This window comes from Phyllostomus discolor, chromosome 13, assembly GCF_004126475.2.
Source record: "Phyllostomus discolor isolate MPI-MPIP mPhyDis1 chromosome 13, mPhyDis1.pri.v3, whole genome shotgun sequence".
NCBI classification, from domain to species: Eukaryota; Metazoa; Chordata; class Mammalia; order Chiroptera; family Phyllostomidae; genus Phyllostomus; species Phyllostomus discolor.
In genome coordinates this window covers 35674488-35689510 of record NC_040915.2, presented here as the reverse complement: position 1 = coordinate 35689510, position 15023 = coordinate 35674488, and the positions used below count along the sequence as shown (strand labels likewise).

Genomic DNA, 15023 nt, shown 5'->3' with positions numbered 1-15023 from the left:
GATGTGGCTAGGGAGGGGCAGATGCTGGGTGGGAGGCCAGGTCTGTCTGAGTTCAAGTACAGCAGCCTTGTGTCCATCGCAGCTGGCGTGACCGCGGAATTGCTCTACCAAACCAGACACGCTGGGAGTGAAGGTGACGCTGGGACAATAAGTGTAAACCTGTACCGTCCCAAGAAAATGAGGGTGCTTGACCCTGCCAATTACAAGGATAAACAAGTTTGTGAGGCTGGGGCGAAGACTTCTGGAATATTTTGGTTAAACCCAAGCATCCACCTTTACATTTTTTTGCATGATTATTGATTTTGCCATAGTCAATTGACCTTACATGGGACAAAGTACTCGTGAATAATACCATGGATAATTAATGATTTAAAAATACTAGCCATAATGTGTGTTTATTTTTATATTTTACCTTTCTCTCTTTTAATTCCCTGAAAACCAGCAAGTTTTTAAAGAGAATGGGAATAGGTAAACGAAATAAGCTTTTAGTCCTTGCTCATGCCCAGTGAACTTTGTAACCAGAGTCCAAGATGCAGATCGCGTGTTCCTAAGTGTGTCCTGGGAAAGCAACGATGGGGGTGACCCTGAAAACCAAGATGTTTTTAATCAGCTTTTTTTTTATTACTTGTATCTATCAACCTATCGCTCGTCTTTCTTGTTCCTTTTGCTTTCTGTCTCTAGGTTTCCTGTGACTTTATTTAGGGAAGTGCAAAACTGTAACCACATGACACCAATTCAGATGATCAAAGGTTTTACAAAAGAGGCGTCAGTCTTGTGGACTGAATGTGGGTTTTAATAGCAGACAGACCGAGGTTTGGAGTTCTGGCTCTCCGCCTGCTGCGTGTCCTTGTGAATGACCTACCCGCTGAGCCGCGGCTTCCTGACGCTGGCGTGGGGCTCAGAGAACACACTCCACGTGCCTGGCACATAGTAGGCGATGCACGGACGGCAATAATAATAACTGTGACCTAGACCAGAGACTCGCTTCATGAAGCAGAGGTCACGGTCTCACCGCTAATCTTGTTTTGCACACGAACTTGCACAGCTCCCTGTAGTGGGTTGTCATTTAATCATTCTTTCTCTCCCTCTTGTTCCTGTTCGTGTATCCAGAGGATTAGTGGTTGGCAGCAGGAACCTTGGACTAGGACAGAGAGTGGGCCCTCCCCCAAGGTTTCAGTAAGGCGCCTGCGACCACCGTCCCCGACCTCCAGACCGCCCAGGGTACTCCCCCTGCCCCACTAACATTCAAGTTGCCTGTGTGAAGGAGTGATTTGTTGCGGCCTCTAACTGCTTCTTCTCTTCCTTCCTTTTTGTCATCCTGCAGTGTTCTGTGCCAAGGTCTTTGTGGCTAGGCTGCGCCAACCTGGTAGAGAGCATGTGCGCACTGAGTTGCCTGCAGAGCATGCCCAGTGTCAGATGTCTCCAGGTGCCTCTCTTCTTTCTTGTTGTAAATGTGTTTTTTACGTATGCCATGAACATTTGTTGAAACTTGCAGTAGTGTGTTTAATCCAATGTTAAGTCTGCTAAATGTTCTGTGTAACCCTCTGCTTTCCTCCAGCCTGGGTGCCCCACATGGAGGCGTTAGGACCAAGAGGGCCCTTCTGAGCAAATGGGTCTCCGGCTGGGCCCTGTTCTGCTCCTCTTTCTGCTCCTGCTGTTAATCCCCCCACCCCCCACCTTGAAGCTGTGATTCTCATGTTTAAGAGTTGTGCATGTGCCCAAAAAACCCTGACATTTTCCATTTGGCTACTTTTAACAGCTCTTTGTTGAGTCGGGAGGGTTTTATAATTAAAGTGGTTGTTTTCCTATTTTGAAACTCATCCTTTTGGCTTGCTTTCTCTCCCTCCTTCAAAAAAGGAGCGGGGGAGAGAATCGCTAATGGTAGAAAGCTTCAAATTGAAGTTTACAAAGACCACAGCTTCACGCTGCCAACAACTGTCAGTCCCAAAGGCCAGAGCTCACACCTGTCCTCGGGGCCCACCCAGCGTTCCAGGCCGAGGCCGGCAGAGAATTCCACAGATAAAAGTAAAACGTTTCGGGGGGGAGCGGGGAGGGCTTGCTCTGGGGGGAAAAAAAAAGCAAGAAACTGTTAACAGGAGTGCAGCTGTACCGATCTCCATGGTCGGGGCAGATTCTCGGAGTGCCAAGGCAGAAAGCGTTGTGGCTTTGCTGGGGAAGCCGTGTTTAGAGAAAGCATGTATTTGATTAAGTACGGTTTCGGTGGCAATACTCAGTTTTCATGGCTGCATACTCCAGACAGTTTGATATATCTCTAAAAAGCATTACTGGATCCCTGGCATCCTGTCGGGGCCGCCCCGTTTTAGGGGAAGGCAGGGAAAACCAGGAAGTGAGTTAGAGGGATGATATTGCTGACGTCAGGGGTGACTGGACTGTTTTCAAGGTTATCTTTCTGTTCATGTTCCGGTCTTTAAACGCAGCTGGGGAGCCGGGAGGGAGGAAAACTTGTTTCATACTGGGATCGTGTACTTTATTTACTTGTTGGCAAACATTCTGATGAGCATTGCTGTGATTATTGATTCACATTGCTTTCTTTAGACTATTGTACTGTGATGTCACCATAATTAGAGAGTTCAGTAAAGGGTCTGGTTGTCTTAGGGTCCATGGGAAAAGGTGGGTGCCGAATCCCAGGGCCCAGGGGGGAGGTGTTTCAGGGAGGCCCCAGGGCAGTGTATATTGGTCTCTGGGAGAGCAGTCTCTGCATGCGGTGTGATTTTAACAGAAATGTTCTCGAAGTGGCTGGCATTATTGCATGTGCTCTCCTTGGTGTTAAATAATGGATATTTGCGTTACAGTCATAGTGTACATCTTTGTCTATATTTTTCTGGAAATGCTTATTACTTGGATGTTACAGTTGCTTTTTAGTGGGCTGACCCAGGTTCCCCCCCCCCCCCCGAAATTTAAGTAGGGGAGAATTGTACTAGTAGTTAATGAGGTCTGAAGTGCAGGTTCTTTTTACTGCAGCCACTTAAAGTAATTGGCCGATGGAGGGCATCACTCAGTATATTTTTGAACGGTGTGGAGAATTCACAAGGTTGGGCGAGTGGGAGGAAGCATGGGTTCCTACCTTGTTGAAAGTGGAAACCCAAATGTGTTAAAAATTTGTCTTTGACTCATCTCTCCCAGAGAAAATCATTTAAGAGAAGAAAATGGAAACTTTGCCTTGATTGGATTGAAATAAGGTGAAATACTGCAGTGTGAACGGAGCAAATATTGTCTTTCGAGGTGTGTAGGGAATTTTGTTTGCTTAGCTTTTTATTCCCTGTTTAGTGTATGAAATGAAATATGTACCAAGCTGATTGAAACGAGAAAATCATTACTCTGTTTTGTTCCGCTTGTGAATGGAAAGTAAACGTGTATGAATGAACCCAGGAGCCTTCCTTTCTCTCCTCTCATTGGTGGTTTTGCATAGTTTTTTGACACCGGTGTTGCTCCTTTCCATCTCCTGTCTCTCACCTGGGCTAAAATGCAGTGACTCGCTTGGGTTTGAGCTTTCCGAGCAGGCCTGTTGCTTGTACGCTGTATCTTTGGGTTGCCACCCAGACTCCTGTTGCTTGACATTGCGTGAACCTCTCAGCGGGCCTGTCTTCAGCGGCCCCCATGAGAGGGAACAGCCTGCTGAGGGGCCCGCTTGACCCCACTTGGGCTCCTGAGTTGCCTGAAGGGGTCCCCCTTAAAATGATCACACTGGACCCCCCGACAGCTGCAACTTTAGCCAGTGAGCCTATTTATGTGGCTGAATTAATGTACTTTCTGAAAAGCAGGAGTAAAGATGTAGATAACTTTAGGCCTAATGCCATTCCTCTAGTTTCTGCTGTTGGTGAGAATGGAGACACCTTTAAAAATGAAAGTGATTTACCTCAATGAAGCTGTTAAAAAAAACAAACCAAAAACCACTCACCACCAGCTGTACTTGGTGCTTCGCATACGTCAGTTCCGTGATGACCGTGTTTGGTTGGTGTTATTATCCCCATTTTCCAGATGTGGTGGGTGAGTCTCAGGCAATGTGTGTGATTGGACCCCAGTTAATATTTATTCAGTTGTGCAGTGGTGGGGCTGGTGTTTGAACCCTGGATCTGCCCGATTCCAAAATTCCACCCTGGAATTCTGCCATTTCTAGAGTTTTCCCATCTTTATTTTGTTTGTGAAATCTTTACTGTTGACAATCTGGTCTACAGCTTGTTTAGTCGTTATTTATTTCAAAATTAAAAACAAAAAAGAACTACCTGCCAAATACCTATGGGGGAGAGGGCGGGGAATTGTATTCCCTTTGCCAAAATGAGCCTTCTGGATCTTAAAGCTAGTGGGATTCCGCAGTGGCTCTTGTGCAGATTAAATTCCTTGGCTGTTTACTGAGCAGCTGGCATGTGCCAGGGCCTATGCTGGTGCTGAGCATATAAAAATGAACAGCACAGACTCGGTACTGGCTCTCAAGGAGCTTGTTGTCATAAGCAGACCTGTGAGCAAAAATCCAGGCTGAACCACAAAGTCCAGGGGTGTGTGTGTGTGTGTGTGTGATAAAACTCTGGCATTAGCCAAACCTAAGTGTACGTTCTAAAAAATGCGAACCAGTTTAAACTAGGTGCAAACCCTCAACACTTTTTGGAACAGTCGAACTGGAATGTCTACATGTGTGTGGCCCGAACTGGACTGGATCGATATTTCAGCTGGCTCAGGTATCCGGAGTCAGCCAGCTGATCGGTAGCATCAGCCCGTCAGGTGTTCAGACCAGGTGTTCACCACAACTCCGCGACTCCAGGACTGCTATGGCACGAGAGTGACGCCACTGTTAATAATAGTATCGATCGTTTATTTTCCACCTCCTGTGTGTCAGGCCTCAGGCACGGGGCTCCCTCATTAATCCTCTATGGAGAAGTTGTCTGTCATGCCTGCTTTGTACGTGAAGCCGACTTCACTGGCCTAAGCTCCCACATTTGTTTCAAGGGGCAGAGCTGAGGAATGAGTCGGGGTAGCTGCAAAGCCGGTGTTTTAGTCACCGTGTGGTAGTGGCATCACCTTGGCAACTGCCATTTTTAGGTGGAAACGAACTCCTCCTTATTTTTAGTGTTAAAAGCTCAAAGCTAGTGTTCCTGAATGCAGAGGTCCGATGCGAGTGGGCCGGCAGCTTCTCCAGGAAGGCCGTGGGCCAGCTCCCCACTGGGGAGAGTGGTGATCGTGTTTTCAAGGGCAGGACTGATTACTTGGAAGGACAGTGCGGGTCATGTGAATCGAGTTTCACTGCCTCCTTCCTTGCTCCAGGGGAGACAGAGTGGACAGCAGCGTAACTTCTTGGCAGCTGCTTTTCTTGTTTCTTTTCTTACTTTCACTATGTACAGCGAGCCGCCGTGGTTTGAGAACAGCGCGGTCAGAACTTGTCACGGCTCCTTACGTAAGAGGGTACTTTTTAGAGGAGGGAGCTAGCTGGGCGGAAAGGATCCTGGCCCTGGAGGCAGGCCAGTTTCAGTTCTCGTCTCGTTGCTGCTACTTCGTAGCTCTGACACTAGGCACGTTCCTCTCCTGAGCCTCGGTCTCCTCATGCTGGAAAACGGAGGTGCTCTGAGCTGCCCTGCAGGCTTTTGTGAAGTAGAGGGGGACAGCAGCAACCTCTCTTGCCGACTGCCTGCTCTTGGGGACAAAAATCCATTTCCTCCGTTGCTTGCTCCTACCCTGTTCAAGAAGAGGAAATTTCAGTCTTAGATCCCTTAGATTTCAGGGCAGGGTGAGGCTAAGAAAAGGAAGACCATGGCCCTGGCCAGGTAATCCTGTTGGTTAGGCTGTCATCCCGATACACCAAGGCTGCAGGTTCAATCCCTAGTCAGGGCACATGTAAGAAGCAACCAGTGAATGCACAACAAGTAAGTGGAACGACAAGTCAATCTTTCTCTCTTCCCCCTTCCTCTCTTTAAATCAATAAATCAAATAAAGTCAGTGCTTTAAAAAAAAAGAAAGTTAAGACTGTGCATGTGACGTGGCCCCTCCTGTCAGGGGATCCTTCTCTTTTCCCTCGGGCCATCCGCTTGAGGTCGGACCGGCTGCTCCGTGTCTCTCTGCTGACCGTCGGGGCTTTGCCATCTCTTGCTGATGATCCTGTTGCACTCCGGTCTGATCGTGGGAAGGCTGGGAGAGACCTTTCGGGCTGTTGAATGGTGGAGTCTGCAATGTTTTGTGATGATTAGAAAGTACATATTTTCTCTCTGTAAGAAACTTTACAAAATATAGTCACAGAAAAAAAAGAATCCATTGGTAATCTGCCCACTGGTCACCACCCAGAGAGACAGTTGGCCTGTCTTCCTTCTGCCTGTTTGGCAGGGAAGCGTCCTTCAAACTGTGCAGGTTCTCTCTGCTGTGATGGTGACGGTGATTTTTGTAACGGTGGCGGTTTAAAGGCCCCGGGGAGTCTCTGAGTGGGACCTAGGCGTCCCCAGAGGGCTGAGCGCACTGCCCCCCACCGCCGCCTCTCCGGACTCGCTCTGCGCTGGCCTGTGTCATGTAGTAGGGCTCTTAGCGTCTTCCACATAAAACTCTTCCTCTCATTGACATTTTCATACACACGCAAGATTAAAGAGAAAACTACTCAAGTCAGCCTTGAGCAGTTTTTGAAATTATGCTGTTCCTATTCTTAGTTCAGCTTTCTGCTCCAACTTTTTTTTTTGGAGGGGGGGCTTTTTAAAGCAAATATAAGATGGCTTAAATAAAAAAGGAGTTTGTATCAGCATGTAAAAATGTTAAACAAGGTTGAAAGAATTAAAAACCATACAGTCGGTGCTGAAAGTTACAAAAGACACATAGTTTCCTTCGGCCCCAGGTCTCCCGAATGGTTTTCCACTATTTTAGACAAAGGCTTTAAAAACTACTGATAGAACCATACCTATGGTATGTATGTTAAAAATAATGTATATTATTTTTAATCAGTAACTTCTTCAATTAATAATACACATTGATCATTTTTCAGTATCAGCATTTAAAACCCTACTGTTTTACAGTTATTTAACAGCATTCTACCATACGACTTGGTCATTTTAAAAAAAGTACAGCCGGTTCCCTATTCAAGGGGCTTCAGGCCTCAGGCCAAGTCAGTTACCCCTGGACAGTCCAGGTCAGCCCTGTCTCCCGCCCTCAGCGGAGGCAGACCGCGTGTTGTCCGCCACCGCCCGTTAGGTCCCTTCGTTCACGGGACGGCGTGCCACTCCACAGTTGCAGAGACCCCCTGGGGGCTCCCCCCGGGAAAACCACTCCGCAGCTCCTGTTGCTTCCTTTATTTACTCAATGCTGTACCGCACGCGTGCCGCAGACTCGTAGTCTGTCTCCTTCACCAGGGCTCTGGGGTCGTTTGTGGGTCGGGAGGGGTGGGGGAGAGGAGTCGCTCCCTTTTCTTTTTCGAACTACAGCGGATGTAAAGAGAGTGCAGACATCTCAAGTGTGTGTCGCTCGGGATTAATACCAGTTACGGGCCGGTGCTTGATTTCTGGCTAAGTCGTCCCCGTGGAGGCCGGCCGCTGTAGCCCCGGCCCTGCTGTATGTAGCTTGGGGTGCACTTAAAGAAATGTTAAATTTTACTTTTAAAATATTAAAAACAACTTAAAACTTGTTCAAAACTAAACCAACAAAAAGTAACGTAGTAACATGATGACATAAGACTTTCTACCATCATTTTAAATCGCTGCATAATGTTCCATTTAATAGTCATATTACTGATTTTAAGAAACCCTCCCTTCTATATGAAAACTGCTTTCAATTTTTGAAACATGCTAAGTCATGTTGAGTAGAACATTACTGTACCTAGGTCTTTGTGCACTTCTGTATTTCCTTAGGTAAAGTGTGTGCATAATTAAAACACCTAAGGTCCCTGGCTGGGTGGCTCATTTGGTTGGAATATGTCCTCCCGAACACTACCAGGTTGTAGGTTCAGTCCCCAGTCAGGGCACATACCTAGGTTGCTGGTTCGATCCCTCGTTGGGGCACATGCGGATGGGAGGCAGCTGACTAACATTTTTCTCTCTCTCTCTCTCCCTGCCTCCCTCCCCACCTCTCCCCCCCCCACACACACACACACCTTCCTCTCTCTCAAATCAATAAACATATCCTCAGGAGGTGATTTAAATTTAACGGAAAACCAACTTAAGGTTGCTAAATTGTGCCTTTGAGAGGCTGGATCAAATTGTACTCCCGACAGCAGTGGATGAGAGCCCCTTTCATACGCCCCAGATGGCACTGGGTATGTTGTGTGTCTTGGCCATTTTGATGGATGAAAATGTAAAAATAATATAATGCCATGGTATACATTTATTTGCCTGCTAGTCAGATGGAATATACACGCATAGTTACTTACTGACCACTTCTGTTTCATGTTTTATGAGTCATCTCTTCATTCCTTTATTCCCCTTTTTTTTATTGATGGCTTTATTTCTGTTTCAGGACTGTGATTTGTGGGAACTCTTGTTGCAGATATTTCTCCCAGTTTGACATTTGCATTTCGGTGTGGTGTATAAGGCTTTTTGCCTTGAAGAAAGTTTTGAAAGAAATTTTACCTTTTATGTAGACATACTTACTACTCTCCTTTGCCACTCCTCTAGTGGTTTATGGCTTTATTTTTTACGTTTAGCTCTTACAGTTGGTGATCCAGTTTCTCAGAGATCCCATTGATTTGTGGTCACACACGCATGTGTCACCCCCATGTCTAGTGACGCCCATGCGCAGAGGGTCGTTCGAGCGTTGGCTGTGCTTGCTTTCCTGAGTGTCACTGTCGGGCACCAGCCGCCGTGGGCCTGTGGTCTCCACGCGGTGCTGTCTTGCCTATAACACTGGTTTCAGAGTGTCTTATTCACGACCGTGGGCTTTGAAAGGTTAGTGCCAGAGATTCATCTTAACATTTTCCTAAAAGGGTGATTTTTGTTCTCATTATAAATTGAAAAAGTTTTTAACGTTCCCGTGTCACAGTTTCTGAAAACGGGGAGACTCCGTGATCGGCAGGTAAACCCGGACCTTGTTAAAAGTTCCGACCGCGGCGCCGTGCCCCGCGTACGGTGCTGACGCTAGGAAATCGCACGCACTCCCACGGAGGAGAGCCTCGGCCGTGGGGCAGTGAGAACTAAAGGCTGGTTTTACTCACAGTTTTCAGTGTGCGGTTTCCAGGACAGCCCGTGTGATGGGCGAGGCTCAGCGGTGTAGCCTGAGGCTAGGGAAGCAGGTAAATGGGGTTCCCGCCACGTTGGAAGATGCCTTCTTTCCTTTCTCAGCAAAAAATGTGATGCAGCTCATACTACCCATGTTCGTCGTGTTGCTTGTAGGTTTTATGTGTTTCTGGTGGTTTATGTTATTTTGTTGGTTAGAGGAACACTTTTTCATTGTAGAAATTTTAGACAGTAAAGGAAGACAGAAATTAACCATTCAGCCATACTCTCACTTCATTTTAGTGTTCATTCTTTGCTGTTTCTTCTTGACATTTCTGCGTAATATGTGTTACATGTATTTGTGTTTGTTTTTGTATAGGCTCATACTCTGTATGCTGAACTAGAAACCGATTTTACCAGTATAGTTCACAGTAGTAAACTTACGCCTTCCTTTTTAATAACTGTGGACTCATTGTTTGGGCATACGGTCATTTAGTCTCTTATTGATAGACATTTATTTAGGTCATTAAATTTTTGTGTATACTTATTAATTCGTTAGGTCATATTCATTGGAAGAATTCTGAGGCAAAGAATATGAACTGTTTTTTAAATTTATTATTACTATTTTTAGAGAGGGGGAAGGGAGGGAGGAAGAGAGGGAAAGAAACATCGATGTGAGAGAGAAACATGGATTGGTTGCCTCTCATATGCACCTCAACCAGGGACCGAACCCACAACCTAGGCGTGTGCCCTGACCAAAAGTTGAACCAGCGACCTTTTGGGTTTGCTGGGTGACGTCCAGCCAAGTGACCCACACTGGTCAGGGCAACATGAACTTTCTTAAGCCTTTTAAACTTTGACCAAACTTGAATCAAGAAGGTTATTCTAATTTACATTATTTACGCTCAGCAATGTATGATTACAATAGAAATGTATACCCAATGTAGAAAACAGGAGGGCACAAAGAATACATTGAAAACCATTCTTTGTTGAACTAATTTTCGTGGGGAAATAAAGAAATAAAGTGAGCAGTGAGGAAAACCCATAACGCGTTAGGTAGTAGCCAGTGCTCCGGAGAAAGGGCACCACTCTAGGGTCGGAGGCCGTCGTGTCCTGTGAAGTGGGGGGTCGTTGAGCACTGGGGAGAGGAGCGACGGGCCTGACGTGCCCGCAGGGCTTCCTGCAGCCGGCCGTGTGGGTAACGGAACCAAGAGCGGAGGAGGGAGACCCGCCCGAAGGCCGGCTGGGCCTCGGAGCTCTCCAGAGGAACAGAACCAGCAGCAGGGCGGTAGGGGAGCAGGCATTTCAGAGAATCGGCTCAGGCGATGCCAGGGAGTGAGTGGCTAGCTCGGAGTCCGGGGTGAGCCCGCAGGCGGGAGACTCAGGATTTCTGCCTGGTAGGCCGGAGGCGGAGCCTTCAGCTGACCACTGAGGCCCACCCACGCAGTGGAGGGGGTCGGCTTTACCCAGCGTGTGCTGGTCGTACACGTTCATCACAGGCACCCTCCCAGCGGCATCCGCGCTGGTGCCTCCCCGAACCACTGGCCCTGCAGCAGGGCGGAGTCGGCGTGTGAAATCAGCCGTCACCGTCGTTGACCGAGAAGCAGCCACACTTTGGAGTCAGGGATCAAGGATAGGGTGAAAGGCAGCTCATGGTCAAGTGAAGAATGAAGAGGCGAGTGTGCCGTTGGTAAAACTGGCACCAGCCTTGTCAGGCTGGTAGCGTTCATGTCACCGATGTCCAGCAAGCGTGCAGACAGGCGTGATTTGCACTTGGGAGTCCTGGTGTGGTGCATCGGCTCGCAGGAATGGCCCTCCATGAGGGGCCGTTCCGTTCAGAGCGCTCGTGGCGTGGGGGAGCCAGGAGCGCGTGGGGAACTCGGGTCGTGCAAGGCTGCGCCAGACGCGTCTGCGAAGCTCTCTCCCACACCTCCCCTTCCTTTCCTCCCGGCAGCCTCAGCACCTCGCGGCTGTCCCGTCCGTTTACGTGTGAGCAGGTGCAGACTCAGGTTCAGGTTCAGGGAGGGAGGAGAGCCTGCGCCGCCTAAGGGCCGTGCCTCCCGGAGGCAAAGCCGGTGGGCCTCTGTTCAGTGTACCTCACTGCCCCTTAAAGTGGCGCTCGCTTTCCTGGAGATGATTATTTGAGGTTGTAAACAGAGTTTTCTCAGTCTTAGGACAACTACGCAATAGGAACGCTATTTATGTGATTATACCAGCAGCTTCACGATCACATACCTCTGCAGAGGCCTCCTCCAACCACCCGATCTAAAACAGCCTTCTCCTCTCGCTCGGTTCCTTCAGCGGCTTCCTTTCTCCCTCCCCGCACTGAGCACTGCCCGGAATGACAGCCCGTGTGTGTTTGCTCTCCTGCGGTCTTCCTCCCTCCCCAGAACCCGAGCTCCGCGAGGAGAAGGTCGTGTTGTCCACTGCGTGGTGAACACGCCCTCCCGAGAAGAGGCCCTGAGCAAGCGCGATGAGCGGAGTAGGAGGGGGGAGTCGCCGGCCGGCCGCCGCCGCCGAGCTCTGAGGGTTCAAGGGAGCGGTGGTACTGGCTGTCGCAGCCGCAACTCCCGCCGACTTAGTTCTCTGAGGTCTTTGCGTCCAAGTATCCGTGTGAGTTGAAGGAGCTCCTTGAGTGAAAATTAAGTTCGCTTTGAAGGCTAACTCGTGTTTTCGTTTTGCTTGTAAAATACTCTTTTCGATTACACAACCTAGGTATATTGTAGAATGTTGGATAGAAGTGGGAAGGGAAATGAGAAATAATTTTCAACCAGGGACTGCCACTCAATACTTTGGCATAGTTTTAGTTTTTAATCTATGCATATGTTTTACATAGCTGAGAATATCTTATATATATTTTATATATATTTTTATCCCCCCCCCCCCACACACCGTTGACCCTTGAACAACACTGGTTTTCACGGGACATTCCACTTATATGTGAATTTTTTCCAGTGAACACTGCTCTCTCTACATGGTTTGGAGGTCACGGATACACAGGGCTAACTGGGTGCCTTCATCTGTCCACATCATTTTCTACATGGGCCTTGGTGTAGACAAACTGGGTATTTGCTGGGGTCCTGGAACCAGTCCCATGCGGGTACTTAGGGACAGTTAAGTTTTGGGGGAGTCAAAAGTTATACACGGATTTTCGACTGTGCTGGGGGACTGCGCCCCTAACCCCTGCTTTCATTCAAGGGCCAGCTGCAGTTTTACAGACTGTATTTTACTTTATATGCTTTGTCCACTTGTTCAGGATGGGTGATATTTTTCTATTCTTAAAAATTTCTCATTTGAAAGTACTATATGATGTATTCTTTGACCATCCCAAAATTTGTCATTTTTCTGGGTACTTAGAATCTTGGTTTTTAATCGTTAGAAAAATGAATCGCTGTCTTTGTGTGTGACTCTTTGCCTCTGTTTTGAGTTATTTAGGGTACGTTTCTAGGAGATGCACTGTGTGTATCTTGTCCGTTATTTTCCAGAGGGTTTGCATCTCTCACTAGGGTTTGCACACTCACTGGGATTGAACTCTGTTATTTTGGGAAAGTCTGACAAGCCTTTTACACGTGCTTCAGCAGTAATTCTGAATCCACAAGCCCCTTTACCAGTGGCAGTCTCCTCTGAGCGGCGTGAGTGTGTGCGGGGTCAGCCTGCTGCGCGACCTCGCACCGCTGGGTTGCGTGGCCAGGGGAAGGAACTCCAGAGACAGGCAGCAACTGTGCCTGCCTGCGCTCCCCGCCGAATTGCCTGGGGCTGCGACTAGAGTTCAGAACGGAGATCATTCAGGTAGAATGAGGTTATTTAGGAATGACTTAAAGCGCAGAATCACTCGTACGTCTCGTACGTATTTACTGACGACCAGTCCTGCGCCGTGCACTCTGCCGCGGTCCAGTGATACAGACAACCAGCTGCCCGCCTTTGCAGGGGGATCGCATCTAAAGACTCATTCACCTGTTGCAAGGAACCTTCTTTCTACCCTGTCCTCCCTTTAGAAAACGAGGTGTCACTTCCTGGAGTCCTTGTAAAATCTCTTACATTAAAGGGTGCTTTCTAGTTGTTTCCTTTGGAGTAAAAGGCAAGTGTCAAAGCCTTCATCTTTAAGCCCACAGGAAATGAAGAATTAAGTAAGGATCATCGAAATGGCAGGCAGAAGAAACTGTCGTCTACCTAGTCAGTAACAACGAAAAGACTTGGCCAAAAACAACATTGCTGGGGGGAGGGATCTGGTAGTGTTCACGGGACAGGGGTGGATGGACGAATCCCTGGTTTTCGGCAGGCAGTGAGTGGCCTGGGGAAGACAAAGCAGTCGGTGCCGGTTTGAGATGTTTACTCAGGTCCCCTGACAGCGGGGGTGAAGAGGCGCACAAAAGATGCCAGCGCGTTTTTTTCCTAGGGACGTGATCCCGCAGTTTGAAGTGTTGGGTATTCACGCGAACCAGCCGTTGAAAGACTGCTTTTTATTTATCTTGAGGCCGTCTGAAGCTTCATTGTGCGCACAGCACCAGGGAATATTTGACTCCCAAGGAACTGGAACGTGAAGTGGGCTGGATGCTTCCTCTACTGTTTGACTGTGTCTTGTCTACAAAGGAGGGTGTTTCCCAGCATCGTTATATGAGAAGCAAGTCAGCAAATGCCATTTCCGCGGCTCTGCCACCCAGTCCGCAGTGACCGTTCAGTCCCATCGAAGTCCTGGTGGTGTCCTTTGTAGCACAGGTGTCCAGTTCGGGGCGACGTGTTGCCTTTGCGTGCCCTAGTGCATTAGTTTCTTTCAGCCGGAAGCAGTTGCTCCGTCCTCGCTGGACTCGAGTGACCTAGACACCTGACAGCAGGCCCGTTCTCCTGTGGCCTGTCCGTCAGGTTGGGTCTGTCTGGAGCTTCCTTGTGGTCAGATTTAGGTTGTGCGTCTTGCACGGAGATGTCACCGAAGCAACGCTGTGTTCTCGCTGCATTCTGTCTGCCGGTGCGTGATTTCGACTCGTCTCGTTGCCAGTGGTGGTCCCCCTGACTCCCTGAGCTGCGTGGTATCTAGCAGCTGTCTCAGCTGCGAGGCTGTGCTTTTTCCCTTTGTAATTAAGGTGGCTGGTTGGTTTCGTGGAGAGCTCTGTTGAAGCTGGCAATGTTCTCCTTTCACTAAAATGTCAGTTTATTCATTTGGTCTGTCAGTATAGACTTGTGATTTCCTACTTCATTCAGTGGGATATAATTTGTATTTATCATTTGTTTTGACGGGCACGGTTTGTCCAGTGGGTGCCCTTGCAGCTGGCTCCTGTGTCCTTGGGGTCTTTCCTCACCGTTCCTTAGTCACTTCCTTTCTGCGGGAACCGAAGTGCTCCAGGCTCATCGCACGGTTCTCCGTACTCGGCCTGGGAGTCATGCGGCCCTCGGGCTGGCCCTCCTTCTTCCCGGGACGGTGGGCCTGGGATCTGGGCGGTGGGCGTGCCTCGTGTGCTCCTGCGGCATCCTCGCATCTGGGCCCTCTCGGTCAGGCCGCTTTGTGGTCCGGTTCTGCCTCTCTTCAGGAAAAACCACTCCCTGCTTTGGTATATAGCAACCAAGTTCACAGCGATATCTCCACTCCAGCCTTCTGTAAGGCGACCCTTCCACGCCCACAGCTCCCTTCTCTAACGGTGAGAGCCCGCTTCTGGTTTCCACAGTGTGTACACCCGCTAAGGTCTAGGGTATGTATCACGTGATTTTAGAGTTGCTCACCCGTGCCGCTGGAAAGTAAATGTACTAACCACACTGACTGTTTCTTTACAATTGAAAAGTATGTTTGTGGCTGTGGGGTTGCAACTGAGTTCAAGAATCACTCGGCTTAGCTTACCTCTACCATTAAGTGCGATTGGTATTCACTTGAAACATATTTAGGTGTGTTCGTTTCTGCTCATGCTC

The 15023-nt window shown here is 48.5% G+C and overlaps 1 protein-coding gene across 5 annotated transcripts in view; it reads left to right on the top strand.

The window, feature by feature from the left end:
* FBXW11 (F-box and WD repeat domain containing 11) overlaps positions 1–15023 on the top strand; it is a 97296-nt gene that overhangs the window by 34733 nt on the left and 47540 nt on the right. For 2 of the 5 annotated variants that reach the window (XM_028528566.2, XM_036014416.1), the window contains exon 2: positions 1325–1426. The exons of the other annotated variants lie outside the window; for them this stretch is intronic. In XM_028528566.2, the coding sequence (XP_028384367.1) occupies positions 1325–1426 (102 nt within the window). The remainder of the gene's footprint in view (positions 1–1324; positions 1427–15023) is intronic. 5 annotated transcript variants of the gene reach the window in all.